Source organism: Lissotriton helveticus, chromosome 7 (assembly GCF_964261635.1).
Source record: "Lissotriton helveticus chromosome 7, aLisHel1.1, whole genome shotgun sequence".
Classification (NCBI taxonomy): domain Eukaryota; kingdom Metazoa; phylum Chordata; class Amphibia; order Caudata; family Salamandridae; genus Lissotriton; species Lissotriton helveticus.
This window is the reverse complement of record NC_136068.1, coordinates 12971769-12987540: the sequence shown is the minus strand read 5'-3', so window position 1 is coordinate 12987540 and position 15772 is coordinate 12971769. Positions and strand designations below refer to the sequence as shown.

At 48.2% G+C, this 15772-nt stretch overlaps 1 protein-coding gene across 1 annotated transcript in view; it reads left to right on the top strand.

Moving 5' to 3' along the window:
- The first annotated feature begins 3014 nt into the window (after nt 1–3014).
- Nucleotides 3015–15772, top strand: part of LOC144767769 (uncharacterized) — a 116902-nt gene continuing 104144 nt past the window's right edge. Inside the window, exon 1 of the mRNA XM_078651151.1 lies at nt 3015–3084. Coding sequence (XP_078507277.1) covers nt 3015–3084 — 70 coding nt within the window. The remainder of the gene's footprint in view (nt 3085–15772) is intronic.

Here is a 15772-nt window from a genome sequence, read left to right as displayed (position 1 = left end):
ACCCCTAGCCCTGTGAATGCCACAAAACCAGTCTCCGCTACGACTCCAGCACCCTCCATACCCTCAACGCCGGACGATCATGCACCTGCTGCCTGGCCGCCCCGAAGCACACCCAAGGACCCTTCTCCTGCCATAACTGCAGCTTCACCAGCATCCGGACTGCCCACCCACCTACCAAAGAACCCAACCACCTCAGATGCATCCTTCTCAACGCCTGCCCCACCCACAAACACGCCGTTGAACCCTGGGACCTACTCGACACCAACACCCCAGACTTTACCTTCCTGATGGAGACCTGGCTGAACCCCTCCTCGGGCACCTGACATTGCCATAGCCACCCCAGAAGAAAACAAGATCACCTGCAAGGACCGCACTAATGGAGTAGGAGAAGGAATTGCCATCGTACACTGGAACACTCTCAAAATCTCGACAAACACCAATGACACCCTCTGCACCGCCGAACACCTGCACTTTCAGATCCACACCAACCCCAACACCACCCTCAGAGGAACCCTCGTCCACAGACCCCCCGGACCTTGACCACAGTTCAGCGACTCCATCGCTGACTTTGTCAGCACACACGCCCTAGCCTGCACTGACTACATCCTCCTCGGGGACTTGAACTTCCAACTCGAGAACAACGACTCCAACTCCTCCACCCTGATTGACAATCTTGCCAGCCTTGGACTCAGACAACTTGTCACTACACCCACCCACTCCGCCGGCCACACACTTGACCACATCTTCTCGGGAAGCTCCAACGTCTTCATCAACCACACCACCGAACTCCACTGGACCGACCACCGTTTCATCCACTTCACCTTCCGGAAACACACCACACACCACTGCACCCAACAGATGCCTCACCGCTGCTGGAGCAAAGTCACCGAAGACCAGCTAAACACCACCCTCGCCTGAAGCCCACCCGCAGACCCAACCGACCTCGACGCCACAACCCGCAACCTCAGACAGTGGATCAACGACTGCACCAACACCCTTGCCCCGATCAAGAAACCCTCCAGCAGACAGACCAGAAAGAAAGCGAGCTGGTTCACTGAAGACTTCCAGGCCTCCAAACAAGCCTGCCAAATGCTAGAGAAGAACTGGAACCGTGAACGAACACCGGAAAGCTATGCAGCTCACAAGAACGCAACCCGCAGTCACCACCACCTCATCAGATCTGCCAAAAGGGCCTCCTTCAAAGACTGCCTAGAAAACAACGATACAATAAGTGGTGCATCCCTGCATATTAGCAGGGATGCGCCACTTATTGTGCGCCATGTCTCCGACCCAGGAACTCACCACATATGATAGGGGGCTCGAGGCCTCGCAGTTCCTCCAGGGTAGGCCTCATGATGTGGCTGTCAGCCTCCCCCTGAGATGACTTTTCAGGCGGGTGTTCACGAGCACAGGATAGGGGCAGGTCTCTGCGCCTAATGAGGTCTTCACCTTGTACGCTTTTCCTCAGGGTTCAGGTCTTTTGTGGGTCACTGTTGAGTCTCAGATATGGCTGACAATGCTGGACAAGGTGTAAGGGGGATTTCCTGCAGCTCCAATTCAATGGCTTACTCCTGTTTTCAGACTCACGACAGGAGGTTAGCCGAGTCACATGGGGAGCTAGCTCAGTTCCCAAGTCCGCACCCGTCGAATCTCTGCATTGCCCACTCTGTCGTTATAAGCTGCAGAGCGCTCCTGATGGGGCCACAGTGTCCGCCACGGCAGCCAACGATCAGTGTGCAACCTCCCCGATATGTGCTGGGGCTTAAGCGATAGGGTACAATATGATTGTAGCTGTGGCAGCCGGAGCTCCTCAAGATGCAGTCATCTTCGTGCATGTCTGAGCCCTGTTCACACTGATTTTAGCCAAATCCATCTCTACAAGTCTTCGTAGATTTGAGCTTGCATCAACATCCATGGGAGGATGCACATGTTTCACAGCATACCGCCAGTCTCTGCACATCATCACAATATTGTTATCATGACTCTTGATAATGTAGTCTTTGATGCAATGGATTATTAACAATGCATATATGTCTGTACAATTACTTGAAGTACAACAACATAGAATGATTTTGAGGATGTGTTATTCATTTCATATATGAACAATTCACAATGTGTATCCAATATATCTATTTATAAAAAGTTTTGCTGACAAATATCAGTTTGATATCAGTTCTGATAATTATTGCCAATATTATTGTTGCAATTGTAGAATTCTCTTGCCCGTATTAGTTGTTATTCACCGTGCCCAGGTGTGTCTTTTCATGTTATCAATGATTCCCTGTCAGTGCTTATTTATCCTACATACAGGAGCCCCAGTCCTTTTCCAGATGATGCACAGGAATGGCCATGAACCATTCGTGGAATGCTTCCTTGAAGCAGAGTAATGCAAGGCAGAGCATTGGGCAGCATTACCTTTTGTTACAAACCAACACAAATCACCATTTGAATTGGTTTGTAAAGAACAACCTTGATTTTGCTTTAGGTCTGTGTTACAAAAGTAATGCAAATTTGATGTAAAATCTTTCTGGATCTGGGCGATAGCGTCTCCATGTCCTGTCTGAGATAGCAGGCCTGCAAAGTTAAAAATATAACCAAAGACCTGGCAATCGTTTCCTGCTGGAGAAAGAGGTACTGACTTTGGTTGTGAAATAAACTCATGCAGAGGTTTTCTTAGAAGAGTGACCAGCTCTAACCACAGACCCATGGAGTCACAGCTGGTGAGAGGGGAGGAGACATCCTTGGCACGAAGGGCTGGAGGAGACTGTCTGCAGACAGGGCAAGAGCAGGCACTCTCACTGCACACAGGACTGTTCAAGGGTCAGATTGTGAAAGGCTCAGGACTCCTGCCTCCGCAGACAGGGGAGTGAGGACACAGGGCCAGTGCAGGCACACTTGCTGCACACAGGAGTCCTGTCTCTGCAGACAGGGGAGTGAGGACACAGGGCGGGATCTCCACACTGAACTCTTCTTCCAGCTCAAGTGTGAGCTCAGCTCCTGGTGTTTGAAGCACAATGGTTATTTCCCTGAAGAGCTGGAGGCCGGGTGGACGAGTTCATGGTCGCTGGGGCTGGATCCATACAGGTGAGGCAAGTGACGGGTGAGACACCATGACCGGTGCCTGTAGTTTCCGCACACACAGGAGATTCCCAGGGTCACACATTGTGTCATTTATAGATAGAGGCAACTGACCTCACATCATTACTACCTAAATGCTATGTTGGTGGCTCAGAACTCCAAGAATGTGGAAATCCACGTCTCTGATGAATGACGTAAGCATGACATAAGAAGGGAGAGGCAGGTGTGTTTATGAATTACTCCTTAATGTATTCTTTCATTGTTTTTATAAAGCACTTAAAGAACCTTTAGAAGTCTTCCAAGCACATGAGTTGGGAATTATAGAGGAGACAGAGTAAAGAGTGAGTGTTCACACAGTTAGTGATCCACTGTTAAAAGATGTACACGATATGTGTGCACTATTGTTACTAACTGTGCACCATTCGTGTGTACCAATGTTACAAGTTGGCCTGAGACCTCCTAATCTCCAGGATGAGAGTTAATTGCTGTCCATGGCTTCAATCCACATCCATGTGCAGTCGTGTCCTGGAGGTCGTCATCTCTTTTAATGACTTTTATGAGATCTTGTTCCACAAAGAGAGGATCTGGGAGGGAGGTGAAGAGAAGGGAGCCGGTGTGTGTGCAAAGCAATTCTCCAGAGTGTTCCTACCTCGGGGAGTGTCTCCTGAGAGAGAGGTAAAGAGAAGAGAGCCCGATGTGTGTGCAGAACAGTCTCCAGAGTTTTCCTACCTTGGGGACAGGGAAGTGAAGAGATGGGAGAGTGGTGTGTGTGCCAAGCACTCTCCACACTGTGCCTACCTTGAGGAGTAAAACACACAAGGTGATGGATGGAATTTTGCACATTGGCAAAACATTCACCCCCCGTTACAGATCTGGGTTCAATCCATGGTTATTTTGCTCACCACGCCACCCCAGTTCAGACATGGCCATATGCAAATTAGTCTTGACCCTGTGCCTCATGGGAACAGTCCAGCCCGAACTGCCAAGCCATATCTTCCCACTTGTTTCCAGTCCAGGGAGGACCTGGCTTGGCAGTTCGGGCTGGACTATTTCCATAGGGCACAGGGTCAAGACTGATTTGCATATGGCTGGGTTCAAACTGGAATGGCATGGTGAGCAAAAAAACAATGGATTTAGGCCCATATATCTGTACTAGGGTGAATGTATGACATTTTTCTGCATTCTGTCCATCAGCTGTTTATTTTACCTTAGGGAGTATCTCCTGTGAGGGAGGTGAAGAGAAAGGAGCCAGGTGTGTACAGAGCCATCTCCAGAGTTTTCCTAACTTGGGGAGTATATCCTGGGAGGGCGGTTAAGAGAAGCGACATGGGTGTGTTCCTACCTTGGGGATTATATCCTAACAGGAGGTGAAGAGAAGGGAGCTGGGAGTGTACAGAGCCCTCTCCAGGGTGTTCCTACCTTGGGAAGAGCCTCCTGGGAGGGAGGTGAAGAGAAAGGCACCAGATTGGTGTTCAGAGACCTCTCCAGAGTGTTCTTACCTTGGGGAGAGTCTCATGGGAGGGAGGTGAAGAGAAAGGAGCCTGGTGTGTGTGTGCAGAGACCTCTCTAGAGTGTTCTTACCCTGCGGATAATCTCCTGGGACGGAGCCGAAGAGAAGAGAGCCGGGTGTGTGCAGAGCCCTCTCCAGACCGATCCTACCTTGGTGAGTGTCTCCTGTGAAGGAGGTGAAGGGTAGGGAGCCGGGTTTGAATGCAGATCCCTCGCCAGAGTGTACCTACCTTGGGGGGTGTCTCCTGTGAAGGAGGTGAAGAGAAATAAGCCTGGTCTGTGTCTTCAGAGACCTCTCCATACTGTTCCTACATTGGGGAGAGTCTCCTGGGAGGGAGGTGAAGAGAAGGGAGCTGGATGTGTACAGAGCCCTCTCTGGAGTGTTGCTATCTCCAGGAGTGTCTGCTGAAGGTAAGAAGAAGGGAGCCAGGTGTGTGCAAAGCCCTTCCCCAGAGGTGTCATACCTTGGGGAGTGTCTCCTGGAAGGGAGGGGAAGAGAAGAGAACTGGGAGTGTACAGAGCCCTCTCTCAGAGTGTTCTTACCTTGGGGAGTGTCTCCTGTGAGGGAGGTAAAGAGAAGAGAGCTATGTGTTTGTGGAGACCCCTCTCCAGAGTGTTTCTATCTTGGGGAGTATCTCCTGGGAAGGATGTGAAGAGAAAGGAGCCTGGTCTGTGTGTTCAGAGCCATCTCTAGAGTGTTCCTACCTTGGGGAGTGCCTCCTGTGAGGGAGGGGATAGAAGGGAGCTGGGAGTGTACAGAGCCCTCTCTCAGAGTGTTCTTACCTTGGGGAGTGTCTGCTTGGTGGGTGTGCAGAGCCCTCTCCAGAGTGTTCCTACCTTGGGGAATATCTCCTGGGAGGGAGGTGGTTAGAAGCGAGCCGGTGTGTACAAAACCCTCTCCGAAGTGTTCCTACCTTGGTGAGTGTCTCCTATTGTGTGTTACGGAGAATATCCAAGAGGAAAAAGACAATCTTGGCTCAGGCAAGGACTTAATAATCTTCCTGCACAAAGCAATCCTGAGTTCTGCATCACATATAGAAAGGGGAAAAATGGGAATAAATAAAGATATTTCTCCTCTTTATCTTTTTGGCACATTTCCAGTTTTACAAGTCCTTGTAAATGAGTCAAAAACCTAGGGAGTTTCATGGGAACACCGACCGCAACGCCTATGGAATGCCTCCGTTGCGCAGAGTACGGCATCAGCGATGATTTGCGATGTGTCACTTCACTCAAGATTTATGATGCCACTCATCGCCTCGCAGGGTGGCTTTGCACGGCTTCAAACATCTGCCATAAAGTTTGGAAGCATGATGCAACTTTTGTTGCTATTTCTAAAAATGGATAAATCATTCATGTACTTTTTCATCCTTGTGAAAGCCAGTTCTAATTGCTAAATCTGCCATAAAGTTTGGAAGCATGATGCAAAGCTCTCAAAAATATGTCCCTCAGTCTCTGCCACTTTTCCTTTCCCTTTCTATTGTGTTGGACTCTGTTCTTGTTGTACTTTAGCTCTGGCAGAGGCCAGTGATTATTAACTATGTTCTTAAGTTTATCTGTATATTAAAACAGTCAACTAGTTTAATAAAAAGTCAAAGCTATGCAGCACCAACTAACAGTCTACCACTGCCCAGGGCCTGGGAAAGTAAAAAGGTGGCGCCACTAAAAAACACACAGGATTTGCCTGTACTTCTTCCACCGTCCTGACTGGCTGATTGTTGTCAGTGCCGCCTCCACCCTTCCTTTTCCCTGGACATTTCTCCTGTCTATCTCCTCCTTGAAGCATTGGATTAGAAGGCTCACACCTAATGCCTGTCCTTGTTGCACAATAACCCCTACGGCTCAGATTTCAGTTCATGAATTTTTCACCACCTTTGGTCCTCCACTGTGGTGTCTGTTATTCCTGGCCTAGAGGGCCTTGCAGTCTCACTGACTGCTGCTGGTCCTAATCTTGGTGTTCTCGGTTCTGCCCACCCTCAGCTCCTATATTCCTATGTTTGCGACAAGGCGGGCCGGTGCTGCTGAGGAGACGATGCAGGAGTTTCTGACTCTCTGGGTGGGGTGGGGGGCACGAGCACGGCAGCACAGCGCAACGCGGCACAAATCAGCTTTACAGAGTCAACCAGTCAGGAGATGGTTTCACATCAGACCCAGTAACTCCAGGGCATACATTGGCTCTCAGAGCCACTCCCAACCCTTGCGACGGGGCTGGGTCTGTGTCCTCTTGTGCTCCTGGCTGTGGCTCCTTCTCTCTTCAACTCCAAGATGACAAAACTAGAAAGTGTTGAGATATCCTGCATAGGGGTCGTGGAAGCACCTCATCTCATAGTCAAAGTCCGTGTCAGGTGGACGATAGCAGCGCCCTACAAGCTCCTGGCAGAGCTTACAATTTGATTATATCCCCAAGAAGGGAAGGGACAGAAGCCATGACCCTGTCCCCTTGAAAGGGTTTTCTAAAAAAATGACCCTAGTTACCCCAGGTCTATATTTATGCCCCTCTGAGAGGTTGTTTCTACTCTGAAGGTCTCTCAGAGCCTGAGCTGTTCAATATAAACTCAGGAGTGCAGGGATCCCCATTCATGTGTCCCAGAGCTGCAGACACACATTGAATAAAGTAGAAGAAAGGCTCTGGGACACGTCATTCAATTCAGTGCTTGATTGACATGGAAGATGGTAAACAGAGCATGGTTTTACAGTATAATGAATGCTATTGACTTCAAGGGTGGGTTATAACATGTATCGCATGCTGGTACTATTCACATTGACTTCAGGGCGGGTAAAATGGTGAAATATAACATGTTGCTGCTTTTACTGATGTGATGACACCCTTCTTGGTAATGCCCCCCTTACATTATGATAATGTATCCAGTATCGATTGGGGTTATAGCGGGTATAGTTTTCAGGATGTGAGATGATTATATCGCCAAATGTATGTTCATCCACCTGAATGTACATATTTGCACTTTAAGGGGTAATGTTTAATACTGTTTGCACCATAAAAATACTTTTGATTTTTATAAGACAAGGTCTTGGCTGGAAATGCTTTATTGAGTGTTGTTGTGGTTATTAGCCACACCGCTCCCCCTTAGTAGGTCTTGTACTGTTCTGCTTCGCTACCCTGAGAGAGTCAAGTGCTATAATGGGGTACTTGATACCTAGTAAATAAACAGATGTAGACTTATTACTGGTGAAGGACTCTGATTCTTATTGTAGCATTTTAGCAGTCACCTTTTCAACTTTTAACACTTTTTATGTCAACATTGTCCCTTATGTTTATAGCCGATGGGTCCAAGGGTGCAAGGAACCACAGTCGGGACAGAGGACAATCTTACCAAGCCCTTCTGTCGATATGAAATGTGCCCGACTATCGACCTTCATATTTGGATTCTGGTATAGCAGCTCGACCTTCTTAATGATCCCTTCCCCCAGCCTGAACTGCTGAGCACCCTGAAGAGGAAGTCACGTGGAACCTAATAAACGTTTCTTCTCCATTCAACAGCACTGCCGTTCAAGGGACCCCCTTCTCCTCACCACCCACAGCACATGAGCTGATGATCTCAAATTACTCTATGGGCATCGTCCTGTTGTGAAGCTCACTTGCTCTTCTTGTACTAAGTCTGCTTTGTGTGGTTTTGGCTGTTTCACCAACACATTTGTCAATATATTTACATCTGCTGTTGTCAACAACATAGGGTGATAGTTGACACATTTAGGGCAGTCCTGATCCAGCTTAGGAAGAACCGGTATACCTGCCCTATTGAACTCACTTTTACTCTCCCATAGTCAACAGATCCTTGAAACTCTTGACCAGCACTCTGGCCATAACTTCACCACATATTTTATAAGATTCAGCAGAGAAACCTTCAGCCTCTGGTTCCTCTGTCCCCAGTCCTTGATAGCCTCCCTCATTCCTCTCCGGTGATCAGCGCCTTGATATCCTCATGGGTGACAAGTCCCGATATCTCTTGTCCAACCTTCAGAATTCTTACTTTTGAAGGTATACTGTAGAATGTCACAGTGGCGAACGTTCTGAGGCGAGCTCCCTGCGTGGAGTCAGAGAAGGCTTTCAAGACGAACAGTTGTGGCCCTTTTCGTTGTACTTAAAAAAATAAGTGTCACCTTTTATACATCTGCGTCTCCTGTGCTTTTAGCAACTGACTTGAATTCGGGAGCAGAGCAGCACAAGAGAAAGTGACCTTAACACGCGAATGAAAGACTCCGATGGTGTACTGCAACGGAACCGTGAGCACTACGAGGAGAGTTTCCTGCTGCCTTTTGGGAACGTATGCTACAAAGTGTGGAGCGCATTTTACTAGACGAGGGCAGAAGAACAACTACAATTAAAAGAAAGGAAAATTATTCCCTTACCTTCTGCCGGAGTCTTGGTTAATCTCATCCTATGAAGTACCGGCTATGCACCGCTCTTATCTCAGACTGTTAGTTCTATATGCTGTCGCCTGGCGAGCGGTGCTTTGGCTCTGAGGAGGAAGGTCAGAGATTGGGGGCACCCTACCAGTCGTGTGTCAAATCAGTGAGGTGGAGTATTGGTGAGAAGATCATCGGAGTGGGGCGCGTTTAGAGGCAGCACTGTGTTCCCTTTTCCGCTCACTTTGCGCTTCACGGGTGACTTCTGCCATTGGGACGGCTCAGAGAGGTTTGCCTTGCCTGGGTGGGCACTCTGTGGCCGGGAGTTGCTTTCCCAAGCTCGCTACGTAAGGCCGAGTTCAATTACTCGGTAATCGAGAAAGAAGCACTAGCGGCGTATTGGGCCATAAACAAATTCAGAGACTTTGTGTGGGGAATGAAGTTTAACCTGATGACCGATCATAAGCCCCTGGTCGAAGTCTTCAGCAAGAAAGGGCTAGACTCCATCTCGAGCAGGATCAGATGATGGGTCGTGAGCCTCCAAGAGTACGCATTTGAGGTGGAATTCATACCGGGAGTGAGTAATCTTGTAGATGACTGTCTTTCTCACCTGGTGAGTGAGGGTCATGATGAAGCAGTCGATGTGGAGGAGGATAATGAGGTTGATAAAGAAATGCAGGTAGGGAACGTGTGCGTCATCACTCAAGGAGCCATTGAAGAAAAAAGCTGGACGGAAGCTCTCAGAGCTGACATGCTCCTACATAAAGTTTGTAAAAAGGGTGTTTGTATGGACTAAGACAAGTGGGAAGAGACTCTTCGACTATTCTGGATGGTGAGAAATGAACTATCCTTCACAGATGATTGTCTTTTTAGGGGTACAAGGTTGGTCCCTCCCAAGACCTTGAGAGAGAGTTTAGTCAACCTGGCCCCCGAGGGGCACTTGGGAGTTACCAAAACCAAACAAAGATTGCGGCTAGACTACTGGTGGCCCAGCATGGATCTCGAAATCAAGAGGAAAATAAGAGACTGTCTGCCATGCTCCGCCAGTGACAAGGTTCTAAAACAGCACACACCTCCCATGCAGTGTAGGCCTCTTCCTGTGGGTCCATGAGTGTATGTGGCTTTAGACATTGTGGGTCCCTTGACTGGGGAACATCGTACACCCTACATCTTGGTACTCATAAATCTTTACTCCAGGTGGCCGGAAGTGAAATTTGTGTCTGGGAACACCACGAGGGCTGTCATAGAGTTTCTACTAGAAGTATTCATCAGGGAAGTTTTGCCAAGTAGCTTATTGACAGACAATGGGTTGCAACTCTGCTCTAAAGAAATGAGAGAATTCTTAGAGTATAATGGGATTGTACATAAGCAGTGTGCACTTTATCACCCAGAGACGAAGGGGATGGTTGAACGATTCAACAGGACCATCAAGGAGTGTTGTGTGGCATTTTAAGCTCAGAGTGAATTTTCCCGATTCATGCCCTTATATAGGTACAATTCACATTGCCCTTATATAGGCATAGAAATCAATCCCTTATTTAGGCATAGACCATGCTACCCAAATACAGGCATGGCTACTTTCACCCGTACCAAACGTCACAATGATTTCTTGGAAAATCGGCTTAAGCAGTCAGGGAACTTCCCCTTGCTTGAATATTGATTTGCCCAAGGAAGTCATGTATTTTGCAAATAACAACTATTCCCTAGGGGTTCTTTCCTGACGTTCATATGCCCGACTTTACGTCAAACTATGGCATTCCTAAACACCTTCAAGGTATAAATATGCCTTCACTTGCTATGGCAAACTACGGTGGTTCGGAGCAGTTCGAAGACCTACTTGCCCGCCGCAGCTCGCTACAGCAAGTGCAGAAAGAAGCCGACTCTCCAGCTGACACACTGATCAAGAGGCTGCCCTTCTCTTGCCGAGAATCCAGCTCCAGTGTTTCCAAGCTCCCCTTGCGGGGTGTTGGGAAATCGAGTCCTGAGACTGAGATACCAGACCTCCTTCATTCTAACTAAGGTATGGAGCTGATTAGAACCTACAGAAACCTTTGGTAGATTCTTGGCAAAACAACTAAACCTATGCTACACAATACTTACTTCTTCCCTCGTGCTGAACTTAGGTTAGGTATATTGGGGTCGGCGTATTTTAGAAGCACCAGTTGAGTATTTTTAGTCAATGTTATTTATGTATGTATTTTTATATGGCTTAGAAACCATACAATGCTTTTACAGTATTATTTTATAATACTATTCTCGCTGTAGGCATTATACTTTGCAGTCTTCTTAATAATTGTAGCAGTTCACTTCTCTTGTATGAGAAAGAAGACTGTTCAATAATCCTTTTTATTGAAAACGCCCGTCTCTCTATTTCTCTACAACTCTGTTGAAACGAAGCATGCACGATTGACTGAGTGAAATACTTATCTATTGTTTACGCAACTCTGAGAGATATATTTCTTATTCTTGGGAAACAAAGTTGTCATGTTTATGCAGTTGTCAGAATCTAATCCCTTCTTGTGAATTCGAGAAAGTTTCTAGTGACCTCTGAGCTAGCTGTCACTCACTATTAGTTATTGCATCAGCACTTGGTTGGTCTGACCTCTCCCCAAGAATTGGGAAAGAAGGCAGACAAATGGGTCAGAACCAGGGTGAAGCAGAAGGCACAGAACCAAGGTGGTGACCAAAGAAGCAAGACCAAAAGGGTGGGAAGAAAGCAAAGACTAGAAGTCTTCTCAAGGTCCCCAAAAAGCTTCTAATGGTGGGGGCTCCCAGCAATCTAAGAAGAAAGAAGGCCCAAAGAAACCATGGCCCTAGTTTTGTAAAGTAAATACTCACTGGACCAGTGATTGCGCCAAGAAGGAGGCCGCTCCAGCCACCATTGCCGCTAAGGCAACCGTTCCCTCTAGTTCAGCTCCACGTGGTGGCTCTCAACAGAATGTTTTAGTAGGGTTAACCCTGGTAACTGAGATGGATTCTGGCCTAGTCAGAATACCAACTCAAGCTGTTTTGATCTGTGATGGGGACACAATTCTGTCCTCTACTGTGAGTCCCAATAACTTGGGCAAGTACAGACAAACTCCTTTTTTAATTAATGGCAAATTAAAGTGGAGAAGTGTGGCTCAATGGTTAGAGCAGCAGACCCTGATGCAGAGGTCTGGTCCGGGACCAGGGTTCAATTTCCTCGGACCTGATAATTCTCGCCTCGGTGCCTATTCTAATCATGAGTCCCACTCTGCAACTCTGGGCAATAGCTTGCTTAATCTCCACAACGGCCCCAACAGCGCAGGGGTGCCTAGCTTCACCTTGGGGGTGCCCAGGAGTGGACATTTCACAGGGAAAAGCCAGGAAGGGTTCCACAGCGGTATGCGTTACAGCGCCAGGACACCCCAGTTGGGGTATTAGTGCGCTTTACAAGTACAAATTACATTTACATTACATTTACAAAGTGGCTCAGGCCTACAGGGGCACATGTGCTAGTGTCACAATGGTGACACCTGGCGTTGTGGACCCTGGACAGATCATACTTGGTGAAAATTACCTAGTGACCAATGCTAGCAATGTCACAACCATGTGGCAATTGTTAATGTCTCTTGGGGAGGGGTAACTGGCCTCAAAAAGGTTGTGATTAGCTCAGACCTCTCTGTAGGATGTTTGCTTTGAAATGGCCTGGAGACTTCAGCTTGTGCTGAAGTGTAGTATAGGACCCATGCAGAAATGTTAGGGATATCAGCACATGTCCTTGCTGTGACTAGGTCACAGGTCAGAAATTGCAACACTGAACAGGTCCTGGATTCTGGAACAATGGACAAGTTGCCTACCAGGGAGAGAAGCAGTAGGGTTAAGGCAGTGCCTTCCCCTTGCCTCAGGAAGAGGATCCGCCTTCTGAGGAAGCTGTGGCTCAATGGTTAGAGCGGAAGACCCTGATGCAGAGGTCTAGCCCGGGACCAGGGTTCAATTCCCCGCCTCGGCGGGTCTTGGGCTCAAAAATTCCACGGACCTGATAATTCTCGCCTCGGTGCCTATTCAAATCATGGAGTCCCACTCTGCAACTCTGGGCAATAGCTTGCTTAATCTCCACAATGGCCCCCACAATGCTAAGGATGCCTGGCCTCCACCTTGGGGGTGCCCAGGAGTTAACACCTCACAGGGAAAGCCAGGATGGGTTCCACAGCGGTATTCGTACAAGCGCCTTGAGACCCTTGCGGGTGGGTAGTGCGCTATACAAGTATCAATTTACAAGCTGATTGTGAGACCCAGAAAGCAACTGTCCTAGAATAACTTGAGCCTGATCAGGTTGAGTTTCAGATCTGAGGCAGGCGCAATTGCACTACCCTTCTCTTGAACCTCTCAGACAGCAAGCTGCTGCTGAGGCTACAGGGAATGCTAGTGGGACCCATAAGACTTATTGGGTTGAAGGGCTCCTGTATTCAGAGGCTAGAGACCCCAAGCCTGGTGCTACCAGGAGGTTGGTCATACCTTTGGCATTCAGGGGCTTCCTTCTCACACTAGCCCATGATATTCCCCTTGCAGGACATCTTGGCCAGAACAAGACTTGGGACAGGCTTGTCCCTTACTTTCACTGGCCTCATATGTCGGAGGATACCAAGGAGTTTTGTTGCTCCTGTGTCACCTGCCAAGCCAGTGGCAAATCAGGTGGCACCACAAAGGCCCCCCTTATACCACTACCTGTGGTGGGGGTTCCCTTTGAACATGTAGGGATTGACATTGTTGGACCAATGGATCCCCAAACAGCCTCTGGGCACAGATTTATTCTGGTGGTAGTGGATCATGCCACCAGATACCCAGAAGCTATTCCCCTTAGGACCACAACAGCACCTGTTGTGGCAAGAGCCCTCCTGGGAGTTTTCTCAAGAGTGGGTTTTCCGAAGGAGGTTTTCTCAGACAGAGGTGCAAACTTTATGTCTGGATATCTGACTGCAATGTGGAAGGAGTGTGGAGTGAACTACAAGTTCACCACACCCTATCATCCAGAGTGAAATGGTCCAGTTGAAAGATTCAACAAGACCTTAAAGGGCATGATTAAGGGTCTCCCTGAAAAGCTCAGGCGGAGATGGGACATCCTGCTGCCCTGCCTTTTGTTTGCTTACAGAGAGGTCCCATAGAAGGGGGTTGGCTACAGCCCTTTTGAACTTCTGTTTGGGCATCCTGTAAGAGGACCTCTTTGTCTGGTGAAGGAGGGATGGGAGTTACCTCTCAAACATCCCAAACAAGACATTGTGGACTTTGTACTTGTTCTCTGCTCCAGGATGGCCGAGTACATGAAAAAGGCATTCAAAAACCTAGTCAGGAATTGCAAAAGGCCTGGCATGACCAAAAGGCTGTGATGACTGTTTACCAGCCAGGACACAAAGAATGGGTGTTGGAACCTGTGGCCCCATCAGCTCTCCAAGACAAGTGGAGTGGACCCCACACTATGGTTGAACAGAAGGGAGAAGTCACCTATTTGGTTGACCTTGCAACTCCCAGGAGCCCCCACAGGGTGCTTCATGTCAACAGACTGAAACCATATGTTGACAGGGCAGACATGGGCTTGCTCATGGCTACTGATGAGGGACAGGAGGAAGAGAGTGACCCTCTCCCAGACCTGCTCTCTCAGAACCCTGATGATGGTTCAGTAGATTGTGTAGCCTTGGCTGGCAGCCTCACTGACCAACAGCAGCAGGACTACAGACAAGTTCTACAGTCCTACATACATATGTTTTCACTGACTCCAAGTCAGACTACCTGGTGCACTCATGAAGTGGATACTGGGGACAGTCTGCCCGTTAAAAGTAAGATTTACAGGCAACCTGATCATGTCAGGGACTGTGTCAGGACAGAGGTCCAAAAGATGTTGGATTTGTAAGTCGTTGAGCCCTCAGGGAGCCCTTGGGCCAGTCCAGTAGTCCTGGTGCCTAAACCTCACACCCAAGATGGTAAGAGAGAGATGAGGTTTTGCGTGGATTATAGAGGCCTCAATGCTGTAACTAGGATAGATGCCCATCCAATACCCAGGGCAGATGAACTCATTGACAGAATGGCATCTGCCAAGTTTTTGAGTACATTTGACCTTACAGCTGGCTACTGGCAGATCGGACTAGCTGATGATGCAAAGCCAAAGACAGCATTTTCAACCCCGGGTGGGCATTATCAGTTTGTGGTGATGCCCTTTGGTCTGAAAAACGCTCCTGCCACATTCCAAAGGTTGGTGAACCAAGTCTTATCAGGTCTGGATGACTGCTGTGCAGCTTATCTAGATGATATTGCAGTCTTTAGCTCCACTTGCGAAGATCACCTGATCCACCTGAAGAATGTTTTGGAGGCCCTGCCAAAGGCAGGCCTATATCAAGGCTACCAAGTGCCAGATAGGGCAGAGTCAGGTTGTATACCTGGGCCACCTTGTAGGTGGAGGCCAGGTTCAACCATTGCAGAGCAAAATCCAGACCATAATGGACTGGACTGCTCCAACCACCCAGACTCAGGTCAGAGCTTTCTTGGGTCTGACTAGGTACTACAGGAAATTTGTCAAGGGGTATGGTTCCATAGTGACACCCCTTAATGACTTAACTTCCAAGAAAATGCCAAAGAAATGTCCGTGGACAGTCAGCTGCAAAAGGCATTTGATGACCTGAAGCAGGCCATGTGCACTGTACCAATTCTGCAAAGTCCAGACTACTCCAAAGAATTCATTGTTCAAGCAGATGCTTCTGAGTTGGGGTAGGTGCTGTGCTTTCACAACTGAATAAAGATGGTCAAGACCAGCCAGTAGCTTTTATAAGCAGAAGGCTGACCCCTAGAGAGAAACATTGGTCAGCTATTG